General features: G+C 41.3%; 1 protein-coding gene across 3 annotated transcripts; it reads right to left on the bottom strand.

The window, feature by feature from the left end:
* Positions 1-3,994: 3,994 nt before the first annotated feature.
* LOC146523822 (N-lysine methyltransferase KMT5A-B-like) lies at positions 3,995-15,855 on the bottom strand. 3 transcript variants are annotated; one of them, XM_085180648.1, is made up of 6 exons: positions 6,601-15,855; positions 5,638-5,755; positions 5,379-5,541; positions 5,011-5,203; positions 4,834-4,905; positions 4,163-4,520 (listed from the first exon to the last, which is right to left on the bottom strand). In XM_085180648.1, the coding sequence occupies exons 2-6, from the start codon at positions 5,744-5,746 to the stop codon at positions 4,218-4,220; spliced, it is 840 nt and encodes a 279-aa protein (XP_085036774.1). In that variant the 5' UTR covers positions 5,747-5,755; positions 6,601-15,855; the 3' UTR covers positions 4,163-4,217. The 3 variants fall into 3 exon arrangements, 2 of the variants coding, with proteins under 2 accessions (XP_085036774.1, XP_085036766.1); XM_085180640.1 differs by having other exon boundaries at positions 4,164-4,520; positions 5,638-15,854; XR_014877252.1 differs by lacking the exons at positions 4,163-4,520; positions 4,834-4,905 and adding an exon at positions 3,995-4,029 and having other exon boundaries at positions 5,638-15,287.
* Between the last annotated feature and the right edge of the window lie 212 nt (positions 15,856-16,067).

The raw sequence follows: 16,067 nt of genomic DNA, 5'->3' as shown, positions 1-16,067 counted from the left end.
CAGCAGCTTGAGAACGGTCAGGGTGCTCTGAAACCTTGTGCAAGCAAACACAAAAGTACATTAACATCCATTCAACACAGATACGTTGAGACTATACAATACAATTATGAAGGTACACTGGTTATTGACATAAATGAGGTAAATGTAATGAAGTAATATTGAGTGAAAATTAATTCTCCAGTGTGAACCAACATGACTCTCGGCAGTATCCACACACAGTCCTCATAATAATGTACCTGAAAGCTTCATACACTGCAGGGTCTCTGTTACACACAGACTTGAGAGCCCATCTTTCAATAGACTTATGCATCCAAAACACACACAGTCCTCATAATGTAGGTATCTTACATTAACCAACACTATAGGACTTGTGTCTAACACCCTCACTATCAACATCCACACAACTCGGCTGTGTTCTTGTTGCAATAATAACAACACCAGAAAATTAGTCACCTGCTCATCAACTTCAAAGGAGGACGATGCCATGGGCACAGCAGCTTGAGGACGGCCAGGGTGCTCTGAAACCTTGTGCAAGCAAACACAAAAGTACATTAACATCCATTCAACACAGATACGTTGAGACTATACAATACAGTTATGAAGGTACACTGGTTATTGACATAAATGAGGTAAATGTAATGAATTAATATTGAGTGAAAATTAATTCTCCAGTGTGAACCAACATGACACTCGGCAGTATCCACACACAGTCCTCATAATGTAGGTATCTTACATTAACCAACACTATAGGACTTGTGTCTAACACCCTCACTATCAACATCCAAACAACTCGGCTGTGTTCTTGTTGCAATAATAACACCACCAGAAAATTAGTCACCTGCTCATCAACTTCAAAGGAGGACGATGCCATGGGCACAGCAGCTTGAGAACGGTCAGGGTGCTCTGAAACCTTGTGCAAGCAAACACAAAAGTACATTAACATCCATTCAACACAGATACGTTGAGACTATACAATACAATTATGAAGGTACACTGGTTATTGACATAAATGAGGTAAATGTAATGAAGTAATATTGAGTGAAAATTAATTCTCCAGTGTGAACCAACATGACTCTCGGCAGTATCCACACACAGTCCTCATAATAATGTACCTGAAAGCTTCATACACTGCAGGGTCTCTGTTACACACAGACTTGAGAGCCCATCTTTCAATAGACTTACGCATCCAAAACACACACAGTCCTCATAATGTAGGTATCTTACATTAACCAACACTATAGGACTTGTGTCTAACACCCTCACTATCAACATCCAAACAACTCGGCTGTGTTCTTGTTGCAATAATAACAACACCAGAAAATTAGTCACCTGCTCATCAACTTCAAAGGAGGACGATGCCATGGGCACAGCAGCTTGAGAACGGTCAGGGTGCTCTGAAACCTTGTGCAAGCAAACACAAAAGTACATTAACATCCATTCAACACAGATACGTTGAGACTATACAATACAGTTATGAAGGTACACTGGTTATTGACATAAATGAGGTAAATGTAATGAAGTTATATTGAGTGAAAATTAATTCTCCAGTGTGAACCAACATGACTCTCGGCAGTATCCACACACAGTCCTCATAATAATGTACCTGAAAGCTTCATACACTGCAGGGTCTCTGTTACACACAGACTTGAGAGCCCATCTTTCAATAGACTTACGCATCCAAAACACACACAGTCCTCATAATGTAGGTATCTTACATTAACCAACACTATAGGACTTGTGTCTAACACCCTCACTATCAACATCCAAACAACTCGGCTGTGTTCTTGTTGCAATAATAACAACACCAGAAAATTAGTCACCTGCTCATCAACTTCAAAGGAGGACGATGCCATGGGCACAGCAGCTTGAGGACGGCCAGGGTGCTCTGAAACCTTGTGCAAGCAAACACAAAAGTACATTAACATCCATTCAACACAGATACGTTGAGACTATACAGTACAGTTATGAAGGTACACTGGTTATTGACATAAATGAGGTAAATGTAATGAATTAATATTGAGTGAAAATTAATTCTCCAGTGTGAACCAACATGACACTCGGCAGTATCCACACACAGTCCTCATAATGTAGGTATCTTACATTAACCAACACTATAGGACTTGTGTCTAACACCCTCACTATCAACATCCAAACAACTCGGCTGTGTTCTTGTTGCAATAATAACACCACCAGAAAATTAGTCACCTGCTCATCAACTTCAAAGGAGGACGATGCCATGGGCACAGCAGCTTGAGAACGGTCAGGGTGCTCTGAAACCTTGTGCAAGCAAACACAAAAGTACATTAACATCCATTCAACACAGATACGTTGAGACTATACAATACAATTATGAAGGTACACTGGTTATTGACATAAATGAGGTAAATGTAATGAAGTAATATTGAGTGAAAATTAATTCTCCAGTGTGAACCAACATGACTCTCGGCAGTATCCACACACAGTCCTCATAATAATGTACCTGAAAGCTTCATACACTGCAGGGTCTCTGTTACACACAGACTTGAGAGCCCATCTTTCAATAGACTTATGCATCCAAAACACACACAGTCCTCATAATGTAGGTATCTTACATTAACCAACACTATAGGACTTGTGTCTAACACCCTCACTATCAACATCCACACAACTCGGCTGTGTTCTTGTTGCAATAATAACAACACCAGAAAATTAGTCACCTGCTCATCAACTTCAAAGGAGGACGATGCCATGGGCACAGCAGCTTGAGGACGGCCAGGGTGCTCTGAAACCTTGTGCAAGCAAACACAAAAGTACATTAACATCCATTCAACACAGATACGTTGAGACTATACAGTACAGTTATGAAGGTACACTGGTTATTGACATAAATGAGGTAAATGTAATGAAGTAATATTGAGTGAAAATTAATTCTCCAGTGTGAACCAACATGACTCTCGGCAGTATCCACACACAGTCCTCATAATAATGTACCTGAAAGCTTCATACACTGCAGGGTCTCTGTTACACACAGACTTGAGAGCCCATCTTTCAATAGACTTACGCATCCAAAACACACACAGTCCTCATAATGTAGGTATCTTACATTAACCAACACTATAGGACTTGTGTCTAACACCCTCACTATCAACATCCAAACAACTCGGCTGTGTTCTTGTTGCAATAATAACACCACCAGAAAATTAGTCACCTGCTCATCAACTTCAAAGGAGGACGATGCCATGGGCACAGCAGCTTGAGAACGGTCAGGGTGCTCCGAAACCTTGTGCAAGCAAACACAAAAGTACATTAACATTCATTCAACACAGATACGTTGAGACTATACAATACAATTATGAAGGTACACTGGTTATTGACATAAATGAGGTAAATGTAATGAATTAATATTGAGTGAAAATTAATTCTCCAGTGTGAACCAACATGACACTCGGCAGTATCCACACACAGTCCTCATAATGTAGGTATCTTACATTAACCAACACTATAGGACTTGTGTCTAACACCCTCACTATCAACATCCAAACAACTCGGCTGTGTTCTTGTTGCAATAATAACAACACCAGAAAATTAGTCACCTGCTCATCAACTTCAAAGGAGGACGATGCCATGGGCACAGCAGCTTGAGGACGGCCAGGGTGCTCTGAAACCTTGTGCAAGCAAACACAAAAGTACATTAACATCCATTCAACACAGATACGTTGAGACTATACAGTACAGTTATGAAGGTACACTGGTTATTGACATAAATGAGGTAAATGTAATGAATTAATATTGAGTGAAAATTAATTCTCCAGTGTGAACCAACATGACACTCGGCAGTATCCACACACAGTCCTCATAATGTAGGTATCTTACATTAACCAACACTATAGGACTTGTGTCTAACACCCTCACTATCAACATCCAAACAACTCGGCTGTGTTCTTGTTGCAATAATAACACCACCAGAAAATTAGTCACCTGCTCATCAACTTCAAAGGAGGACGATGCCATGGGCACAGCAGCTTGAGAACGGTCAGGGTGCTCTGAAACCTTGTGCAAGCAAACACAAAAGTACATTAACATCCATTCAACACAGATACGTTGAGACTATACAATACAATTATGAAGGTACACTGGTTATTGACATAAATGAGGTAAATGTAATGAAGTAATATTGAGTGAAAATTAATTCTCCAGTGTGAACCAACATGACTCTCGGCAGTATCCACACACAGTCCTCATAATAATGTACCTGAAAGCTTCATACACTGCAGGGTCTCTGTTACACACAGACTTGAGAGCCCATCTTTCAATAGACTTATGCATCCAAAACACACACAGTCCTCATAATGTAGGTATCTTACATTAACCAACACTATAGGACTTGTGTCTAACACCCTCACTATCAACATCCACACAACTCGGCTGTGTTCTTGTTGCAATAATAACAACACCAGAAAATTAGTCACCTGCTCATCAACTTCAAAGGAGGACGATGCCATGGGCACAGCAGCTTGAGGACGGCCAGGGTGCTCTGAAACCTTGTGCAAGCAAACACAAAAGTACATTAACATCCATTCAACACAGATACGTTGAGACTATACAATACAGTTATGAAGGTACACTGGTTATTGACATAAATGAGGTAAATGTAATGAATTAATATTGAGTGAAAATTAATTCTCCAGTGTGAACCAACATGACACTCGGCAGTATCCACACACAGTCCTCATAATGTAGGTATCTTACATTAACCAACACTATAGGACTTGTGTCTAACACCCTCACTATCAACATCCAAACAACTCGGCTGTGTTCTTGTTGCAATAATAACAACACCAGAAAATTAGTCACCTGCTCATCAACTTCAAAGGAGGACGATGCCATGGGCACAGCAGCTTGAGAACGGTCAGGGTGCTCCGAAACCTTGTGCAAGCAAACACAAAAGTACATTAACATCCATTCAACACAGATAAGTTGAGACTATACAATACTACACTACACTACGGTAAATGTAAATATAATATGTACCTTTACTCTCCATGGCCAGTCAGAGTCACCGTAGTTGTATGTTATTGCTTCCCCCGGCTTGATGTCTTTTATGGCAAATAAACAGAGATGAGGCTTTCCATTTACTGTGATTGTCCTCATTTTGCTGTTTGGGCTCACGTGATCGTCATTCACCAGTCTGCCCAAGGAGCCATCCTCTCTGGCTGCATCAATGCTGAGATAACAAAAAATGTAACACACAAAATTACACAAGGTTTATAAAAAGGCTGAACAATTTGATTACATTTTTAATTATATGGATTTGTAACAAGCTAGCAGTTTGTCTTAATGTGGTCGACACAACTTTTGCAAAAAGTAGGCTGAAAAATGAATTATTTTAATTTACATACCACAATTGTTGTCCATTGTACCTGAATTCAAAAAGAAAAACCTTTAAGGCGTCATGGTACAATCTTGTTCTGTTTTCATATTCCTTCTTGGTTACAACGTCTCCGCGATATTCCAGAAGGAAGTCTCCTTTGTTATAGTTGCACCTACTAAACACTCCTCGACCTTACAAAGAAAATAGAAAATGTCAACATGGGTCTACTACAATGATTAAACTTATGACTGTGCCAAAAATCCTCAACAAGTATCCTAGTACCTCACCTTTTACTGAATTTATGAATTTCACTTCAAATCCATCTTTGTTCTGCCCCAAAGATGAAAATTTTACTGCTTCATCTTTTGGTTTAATTTTTGCTCTCGGGGGCCTCATTGCAATACACTGTCTCAGAAAAAGAAAAAAAAATAGTACAATTTATTTAATATTTCAGGAAAATAGTTGATAATGAAAACTGATCTTTCACAGGAGGTGTCTTTAACCCTCTGGAGTCAATGGTATAATCGGCTGTTTTTGACTACTTTTGATTTAATTGTTTTATCGGCTCATGTTCATTTATCCACCACAATAGGAAATGAGATTGTTGGGTTTTTCTCTGTATCTATGAAGCGCCTTGAGGCGACTTTTGTTGTGATTTGGCGCTATATAAATAAAATTGAATTGAGAGGCAATAATGTATCTATGTTTTGTTTTTTAAGAAAATACCGTTTTTATATTTTCCTGCACTAAACTTGACGACAGTTTTCAGGAAAAAGCGTAAATTGTGTATCATAACTCTGGTTTTACTTGGCCTATCAACACATTTTTAAAAACTGTTATATACGCATGTTGCTGATACACCGTAAATTGGTCATATAATCTGCACTCCAGAGAGTTAAATGTTAGCTACCTCGGTTATCTGAAATGTCTCATTAATAGCGTGTCACCTATATTTCAGCGTTGCTTAAAATCTGGAGACAGTGGGATGGATGAATAAATAATAACATCTCAGTAATTTCAAATGTTACAGTTTAACTAAAAAGGTGTGTGTTAGACTAGGTATTTAACCTTGACTAATTAAATACACAACTGCGTGTCATCAAAAAAGCTAGCTTTAGCATGAGAATTACATTGAAATACAAAACTCAATCAAGGAATATACACCAAAGAAAAATCTCAACAAAACTAAATCTGACCAGTTGCTGGGCTACAAAGCTGGCAAAATTCGAAAGTTTAAAGTTTAAAGTTACCTGTTGGCTTCTCCACACCAGCGTCGGTGTCGGTACTCCTCAACTCGAAGTCACGAAGTGAGGGAGAGGGGTGAAAAACAGCTCATTGGCTAAAAAGTGGTCAGGTGATGAGAGTTCTGACTTTTTTATGGAATTTCAGTGAAACATTTACAGTGACGAAGGACTGAGTTTTATTGCATTTGTTTGTTTATAGGAAATTCCTCTTTTAAAAAGTATTTAGTTATTTATTTGAGGCAAAGGTACACTACAAGGGAATACATGTTTCATCACACACCACCAGCCGAGGTCCACCACTGAAGCAATGGTTTTACACTTGCATCTGCATATGTTAAACAAATCTGAGATTCAACCAACAACATAGTGTGACATATTTTAGATCCTTATGTTAAACCAGCATGTATCAAGATGTGGCTTTCTTCTGAAAAATGTATTTAATTATTATATTTTTGTTCTGATCTTTTGTTTGAAGATACAGAAGGTGCATCCTGAAACCAATGAATTTATCACTAGCAATTATGGACAGTTTGAGAAACCAAACATTGTTTTGTTTAGCAGTACAGAATAAATGAGATCATATGATATGACTAAAAAAATCTGAAACTAATAAATCCTATGGAAATTATACAGTGTAAAATTGGCTCTGTTTACAATATAGAACAAGCAGAACAAAACCTTAAAGAAACATGCCATTTTCCTGCATTAGTTATTAGTTATAACAACAAACTTGACAGATTAAATGCAAAACATGTATGTTAGGTTGAATAGATATGATAATTTGATAGTAGTTATTGAGTGAGTAGTTGTTTGGCTGTGTGTTATAGACAGGGGTGCACATAACTGGTACGCAGGTACGAATGCGTGACAAAAATTAGGAATGCGTAGTGACACTTTGCGTACTTGACTGTCTCATTTAATCTTACATGTGTTGCTTGTCACCAGCTAAATGTCCAAAAAAACAACAGACATTAAGCAGCTTCTTTGGTGTGCCACCACTAGCTAAGAAACACCAACCAGAGCCAGAGAAAAGACTTTTTTCAGAAAAGTGGCTCCAAGATGTGCCGTGGCTTGAAGCTAACAATCACATCCACATCTAGCAGACAAATCAGGTGTGTTTTTTAAAGGCTCAAAGAATTTTAACCATCCTTTATTTGACAAACATGAAAAAAAGCAAGGTGTCACGGTTCTGGGTCATTTTGACCCAGCATTTTGAGTTCTTGTGTTTTGGTTTAATTTTGGATTGTATTCTGATTCTTGTGCTTTGTTGATTATTAGTAGAATTCTATGTTTTTGTTTATTCTTGTTAAGGGATTAGTTCTTAGGTTTTGTGTCTCATGTTTAGTGTAGATTTGTTCTGGTGCCCTCCTGTAGGTTTAGTTTAGTGTCTAGTCTGCATCTTTGTGTAGTTGTTTCTTGTTTCCTGTTTTATTGTGAAGGTCCGTGTCTTATGTGAGTGTATTCAGTTTAGCTTCCCTTGTCTCGTCTCGTCAATTACTTCCAGTTGTGTTCCCCACCTGTGTGTATTTAAGTCGTGTCTTCTCGTGTGCTGGTCGCTGGTCTGTCTGTGTTTCAACCGTGTTCACCCTGCTGTCCAACTTCAGGTTCAACTGCTCACCTTCCTTCATGTTCGTGTTCATGTTTGCTGTTCAGTAGTTTAGTTTGTCCCAGTATAGATTAGTTTTGTTTCCGTTTTGCCATTTCCACCTTGTGCTTTATTTTTTCAATAAATCTCCTTCGCATCTACGAGTACCTGCGCTTGGATCCTCATTTAATTCCTCCACATGTCTCATCCCGTTCGCTGTGACATTACTGACCAGCCACATTATGGATCCATCGGCATTTGCCCCACCCAAGGAACTTCAGGAGGTCATAATCGACTCTGCTTCCAGGTTGGTCAACCTATGGCTAGAGCATGAGGGAGAGTGAGCTGCTCTGCGCTGTGGAAGCCAGGCTACAGCAGCTCATTTCCGGCCACCCCTGGCTATTGGACTAACTGCACCCGCTCATTCAGGATTTCATTCTCCACAAACTTCATCTTCACCCTCCCCCACTCAGTCTGCAGCCCCGCCTGCAGCTCAAGTCTGCAGCCCCGCTGCCTGCAGCTCGGTCTGCAGCCCTGCTGCCTTTAGCTCAGTTGCCAACTCCACCACCATTATCATCTCAACCATTACTTCAGTCGCCCTCAGTTCAGTCTGCTGCCCAGCTGCCCTGAGTTCAGTCTGCCATTCAGTCTCCTGTGTTGCCGCTAGCTCAGCCAGTAGCACGGCTGGGGGTTCTGGAGAGCCCCGCCAGTGTCACGTCTCGTCAGCTGGGGGTTCAGGAGAGCCTAGTCAGCGTCACGCCTCGTCAGCTGCACGGTCCGAGGAGCCCGTCCGGCATCACGTCTCGTTAGCTGGGGGTCCCGGAGGACCCAGCCAGCATATCCTCGTGTCCGCTGACGGCTCTAGGGAGTCCGTTCAGCCACCACCTGCAACTTACACACCATCGCCTGCAGCGTCACCACCTGCAGCTGCCACGCTGCCGTCTGGTTCCGTGGCTGCCACGCTGCCGTCTGGTCCCTCCTCGTCTGGTCCCTCCTCGTCTGGTCCCTCCTCGTCTGGTGCTGCGATTGCTACACTGCCGTTGGCCTCCGGACCTGCTCTGTTGCCGCCACTGCCTTCCTCCTGACTTGTTTCGCCTGCGTTGCCGCCGCCGCTGCTGTCCACACGGCCGCCCCCCTGAACTGTTCTGGATTTGGCTCATGTGCTGTCGACCCCCCTGAACTTTTTTGTGGACTCATGTTTGATCTGGTTTAGCTTTGTTTTGAATCGTTTTCATGTGTTTCTGGACTTATGCTCCTTGTCTTTTTTTTTTTTTTTTTTTGTTTCTGTCCCTTGTCTCGTCTCGTCAATTACTTCTAGCTATGTTCCCCACCTGTGTGTAATCTCCCGATGTTCTTCTGTGTATATTTAAGTCGTGTCTTCTCGTGTGCTGGTCGCTGGTCTGTCTGCGTTTCAACCATGTTCACCCTGCTGTGTAAGGCCGGGTGGACAATAGATGATAACAAGTAAGACTGGTTTCTGAGTTTCACAGCTGGGGTGGACAATGTTAAGCATCAGGCTTTCAAATGAATTAAAAGTCTGTCTTGGTCTTTCATTAATTAATAGACTGGTGTGAAAAATTGCTGCCACACCGCCCCCTCAACCTGTGCTTCGAGATTTCTGGTAGTTAGAATGACTCGGGGGTGTTGATTCATTTAAATTAACATAATCATCCTGCTGCAATCAGGTTTCTGTAAGGCAGAGTAAATCAATTTGTTGATCAATTATTAAGTCATGTACTAACAGAGACTTGGAGGAGAGAGACCTAATATTTAATAATCCACATTTCACTGTTTTACTCTTTGGTTCAGATGTGGATACTGTATTGTTCTTTCTTTGTAATTGTTTATGTTTAAGTTGTTTGTTGCTGGTTTTTAGTTTGTTTTTTTTCTTTTTGGAAGCAGACACAGTCTTTATGAAGATGGGTTTTTGGGGGGGTAGCAGGAGGAGAGAAGCTGCAGAGAGGCGTGTAAGACTGCAACTCTGCTTCCTGGTCCCAACTCTGGATAGTCATATTTTGAGGGGTTTAATAAATTTGTCCATATTTCTAGAAATGAGAGCTGCTCCATCCAAAGTGGGATGGATGCCGTCTCTCCTAACAAGACCAGGTTTCCTCCAGAAGGTTTGCCAATTATCTATGAAGCCCACATCGTTTCTGGGACACCACTCAGACAGCCAGCAATTTAAGGAGAACATGCGGCTAAATATGTCACTCCTGGTCTGATTGGGGAGGGGACCAGAGAAAACTACAGAGTCCGACATTGTTTTGGCAAAGTTGCACACCGATTCAATATTGATTTTAGTGACCTCCGATTGGCGTAACCGGGTGTCATTACTGCCGACGTGAATTATGATTTTACTGAATTTACGTTTACCCTTAGCCAGCAGTTTTAAATTTCCTTCAATGTCGCCTGCTCTGGCCCCTGGAAGACAATTGACTATGGTTGCCGGTGTCTCTAGCTTCACATGTCTGAGAACAGAATCACCAATTACCAGAGTTTGACCCCCAGCGGGTGTGTCGCAGAGTGGGGAAAAACGGTTAGACACATGAACGGGTTGGTGGTGTACCTGGGGCTTCTGTTTAGGACTATGCTTCCTCCTCACCGTCACCCAGCCGCCCTCTTTCCCCAGCTGCTTGGGATCTGCTGGGGAACAGCTAGCGGGGCCTACGCTATCTTCGGCTGCACCAGCTACAGGGGCCTGGCTAGCTAAGGGTGAATGAAGGGTGCGATGCCGAGTCTCCAATTCAGTAATCCTGGCCTCCAGAGCTGCAAATATGCTACATTTGTTACAGATATCATTACTGCTAAAGGAGGCCGAGGAGTAACTAAACATCTGACACAATGAAAGAAAGTGCAGGAGGGACAGGTGAAGTAGCCATGGTGCTAACGAGTCGGCTACGAGCTAAGCTAAGCTAGCAAAACAGTACAGAGACAGTGAGTGAAAACTTTGGCTATAAATTAGGTAGTGAGTACACAGAAAGTGTGCTTCGGATGAAGCACGTGAAGATTATACTCTGAAAAAAGAATGTATTTAAAAGTTGTTAATTAAACTGCTAAGCAAATAAGCTACTCAGAAACACCACTGTGTTTGAGCAGGAACAGGAAGTGATACTCTACTACAGAGCGAGCGAACACCAAGTGACAGGGTAGGTAGCAGTAGGTTGTTTTCCTGACACCATGTCAGGGCTCTCACCTCTGCTCTGTAAGCAGACTCGTCTCCATCTGAAATGCAACGAATGATGGTAGTGTCACCTGCCCATCCAAAACCTTTATTTTGGTTTCCTTTTGAGGGTTTTTAACCAGTCAAAGGTGGACTTACTGATGTGTTTCAGATCATTGTCCTTTTGTATAACCCAAGTACCCAACTTCATGAGTTCATGTTCAGTTCATGTCCACTTCAGGACATGAACTGATTGCCGGCCATTCTCCTTCAGGATTTTCTGGTAGAGAGCAGAAGTCATGGTTCCATCAATTACAGAAAGGTGTCATGAAGCAAAGCAGTTCCAGACCATCACATAACACCACCATGTGTGACTGTTGCTATATGTTCTTTTTATGAAATGTTGTGTTAGTTTGATAAAAGATGTAACGGGATTCAAAGCTTCCAAAATGTTCATCTTTTGTCTTGTCAGTCAACAGAATATTTTCCCAAAAGTCTTCAGGATCATTAAGATGTTTTTTGGCACATATGAGAGGAGCCCTTGTGTTCTTTTTGGTCAATGGTAGTTTTTTCCTTGGACCTCTCCCATGGATGCCATTTTTGCCCAGACTTTTTCTTATTGTTGAATAATGAACTCTGATCTTAACTGAGACAAGTGAGGTCTGCAGTTATTTAGATGCTGTTCTGGCTGTTCTCTTGTGACCTCCTTGATGAGTCGGCAGTGCGCTCTTAGAGTAATTTTGGTAGGCAGGCTGCTCCTGGGAAGGTTCAGCACTGTTTTAAGTCTTCTCCATTTGTGGATAATGACTCTCTGCAGTGCCAAAGCGATGGAAATGTCTTTGTAACCCTTCCCAGATGGATAGATGTCAATGACTTTGTTTCTCATATTGTTTTTGTAGATTGTGAAGCTCTTTGGCTTTTTGAGATCTTTTAGCCTTCTTCACTTTGTCAGACAGGTTCTCTTTAAGTGATTTCTTCATTCAGCAGGTCTGTAATAATCAGGTATGGGTGTGGCCAGTGAAACTGAACTCAGCTTTACAAAAACTGTTAATTGATGATTTAACAAGAGGGGGCAGTTACTATTTCACACTGGACCGGGTAGGTATGGATAGCTTATTTCCCTTAGTAAATTTTGTATTTACTCATATTATCTTTGTGTAATATGAAAACGTGTTTGATGATCTGAAACATGTGAGTGTGATAAATATGCAAAAAAATTAAATAAAAAAAACTAAGAAATTAGGAAGGGGGCAAATACTTTTTCACACCACTGCATGTGTTTTATGATCCAGGTGGGAGAGGGCAATATGCTGAGCTAATGCTATTGCATCATCTGTGGATCTTTCTGGCCTGTAGGTAAACTGAAACTGGTCGAGCAGGCATTGAAGATGTGATGTGAACTTTGACTATATGCTCAAAGCACTTCATAACAATGGGCGTAAGTGCTCTTGGGTGACAGTCACTGAGTCAGCTCACATTAGGTTTCTTCAGGACGGTGGTCCTCTTGAAGCATGAGGGGACTATAAACAAGAGAAAAGTCATCACTTTACCCAGCTGACTTATCTAATTATAGGCTAATCTCAAACCTTACTTTTACATTCTTTAAAGAGTACCAGAATGCTGAATCTGTTCATCTGGACATACTATTTTTAGTGATTTTTAGAAATGTTTCATCCCCAACTGGTGAATTCTTCAGTCTCAGCCTACTGCAGGTTTCCCCAACCTTATAAACAGTACATTTACATAATGACAGAAACTAGCATCAACAATGGGCTGTGAGGTCAGTTCCATGATCATTAGTATCCAATTTGTCATGACCATTGATCAGTGGCCATGAGAACTGATGAGGCCAGGGTGTATGTTTAAGAACAATTGTTTGGATGATCAATTTGGTCACCTATAACATCTCAACATTTCTGTCTTCTGTCCACAACCCATTTATATGCAGCTCCAAACACCACATCCAGAACCCTTTGGATTTTGTTGAGAAGGTGAGAGATCATATATGGCAGGCATCTTTGCACAGACTGGATCTAGGGTCCTGCCTGGTGTGGTAAACACCAGCCTCTACTGGTCTTGCACTTGGAGCCCTGATTAGTGCTTCATCCTACAAGGGTTTGTCCTTCCATGATGCTTCCTGCTCCACCTCCTCCTCCTGAGGTTTCAGCTGCTTGAACTATTTACTAAGCACCTAATCACTTGTGTTTATCTTCCTGATGCACTGATGATTAGGGATGGGTATCGTTTAGGTTTTATCCGATACCAGTACCAAACCGGTACTTTTGAAACGGTGCCGGTGCTTAAACGGTGCTTGAACCGGTGCTTAAAGAATGGAGAACACACACTTTGTCCAAAAACCTCTCATGTTTAGCTGTTTTTTTGTAAAAAGATAAGAATGTTAGCCGTTTCTGCAGCTATAGGGGATTTATGGCATTACTCTTGGCTGGAAGCAGTGCTTAAACAATGGAAAAAAACACAAACTTTATCCAAAAACCTCTCATGTTTAGCTGTTTCCCTCTTTTTCTTTGGTCATTTTAGCCTTTGGCCAGGGTGAAGGGAGTATCTGCCATCAAACAAGAAGACAGCCGCATGTAAATATGACGGTGTTTGCTAGTTCACCTTACGTGCATTAATTTTATAACGTGGTTAGCGTACTCAACGTAAATTACACACGAACAACAACAAGGCAACGAGTGTTGCCCAGCCATGACAGATGGTGTCATAAAGCAGCTGATTTCATGCAGGATAGGACCCAAACGCAAACTCACTAGGGTGAAATGTGAACTTAAAATACAGCTTTATTACTGAGCACAAAAAAGTCATACAAAACCGAAACTGGGAAAAATAACATGAACTATAATGGGAGCCCTAAATACATGAGGAAGGACACAGGGACACGCACATAGTAAGGAGGGAGGAAGCAACACAGGACTGAGGGAGACACTGACCTAAATACACAGAAGGATAAGAAGGAAGTGAGAACACACAAGGAACACAGTAACACGAATAACCATAACGAGACAGGGGGAGCAAAACTGAACAGAATGAACATGGAAACACAGGACCTTCACAATAAAATAGGAAAACTGCTCTTGACGAAGGCGGTCGCACTTTTCTCCTCTCCTCTATTATAATATATAATAATACATATAATATATATAATATAAAGGATTCCTAGAGCAAAATATGAAAAAAGAAATGCTTAAAAAATTAACCATCACACAGTCAAGAGTTAATAAAGCATAACTACAGTATATATTAAGTGCTAGATTAAGTAGTTTAGTCATCTCAGTATCACTGAAAGTGGAGTTTTAAATTTAACAGAGTTTCAAGGATTTATCTATGGTCATGTTTTGAAACACTATTTTTAATAAAAACTACAACAATGGGTACCTTCCAACTGTCAGCCAGTCAGAATACAGAACTTTGTTATGTAACACACAATCTTTTTAAAAAAAAAAAACGTAATTATAAGGACCTTCTGCCTGCCAGCCAATCAGAACACAGAATTGTTTTATGTAACACACACTATCTGACAAAAACCGTAATTATAGGGACCTTCCGGCTGTTAGCCAATCAGAAGCCTTAAAAAATACACGTTGTGTGAATATTCATGACCAGGTGCAGTACCCAAACCGGTCTACAGGGGAGCTGTGTTGATACACAGATTATACACAAAAGTTGGGTAATTGTGAATAGTAAGGACTTTTTTTCGATTTCGCTGAAATTTTGAATTTAGGCTTTTGACACCTATTTAAGCACCCTCACATCGAGTTTTCATTCCATGAATTGTGAGGACATCGGCCCTGTCCTCATAATTCCAAATGTCCGGACAGTGTGGCGTGTATTCTTGTGAAATGTCCTCATAAACCACCTTTGCGCACACACACACACACACACACACACACACACACACACACACATCAGAAATAATCTTTGTTGATAAAAATGAAGCACACGTTTCCAGAAACAGCCTCTGTGTTATTTGGAGTGTCTTTGCTCACAGCCAGTTTGGTGGACGTCTGCAGCTATTTCAGTCTAGAAATGCTGCTGAATTATTTAATTCTCTTTTTTCAGTGCTTCGAACACTCCAGAGGAAATTCAATCTTCCTTCCTCTCACAGAGGTGGAAACTTCACAGACAAATATCTCATATCCTGAATTGTCCAAACAGCAGCCAGCATGGTTATTATTCTATTACAGCTACATCCACCTGCAACAAGGGCATCTACAGCAGTGATCTGATGTGCTGCTAAGATGCTGTCTGTCCTCAGAGATCACCACATTCACCCACACACATGGTAGCTCCGCCTCCTCCTTTCAGACTGCTCTATTATGACAGTTGGTTTGGAGGAATTCAAAACAAGAATGACTCCAGTCCTCTCAGTAACAAACACACATGCATGTAAGGGTGATAGTGGTGTGCACACACATGCAGCAGCCCCCACCTCCTGTGTTTTCATAACTTGGGATAAAGGTCGCATCCCGCTCTGCTTGTTTAACATGTACACACTCTCAGGCTTCAGCGCTGAAGACGACAAAAACAAAAATTCAGAATGCCTACTTTAACCCCGGCAGGATTAACGAGGGGCTGTGGGTGGATGTATGGGTGAAGGGGGGTGATTGGCCCTCGGGCGGGGGGCATATAGGACCTGGACATAAAGGTTAGAATGTCTGTTCGCTCCTCCACCTCACAGCTGCACCACTGCTCATTCACAGTCAGTCTTTT

The sequence above is a fragment of the Neolamprologus multifasciatus genome, chromosome 2, assembly GCF_963576455.1.
Source record: "Neolamprologus multifasciatus chromosome 2, fNeoMul1.2, whole genome shotgun sequence".
In the NCBI taxonomy this organism is placed as follows: Eukaryota; Metazoa; Chordata; class Actinopteri; order Cichliformes; family Cichlidae; genus Neolamprologus; species Neolamprologus multifasciatus.
Note: the sequence above shows the minus strand (reverse complement) of the source record. Positions and strands in the feature narration are given on the sequence as shown.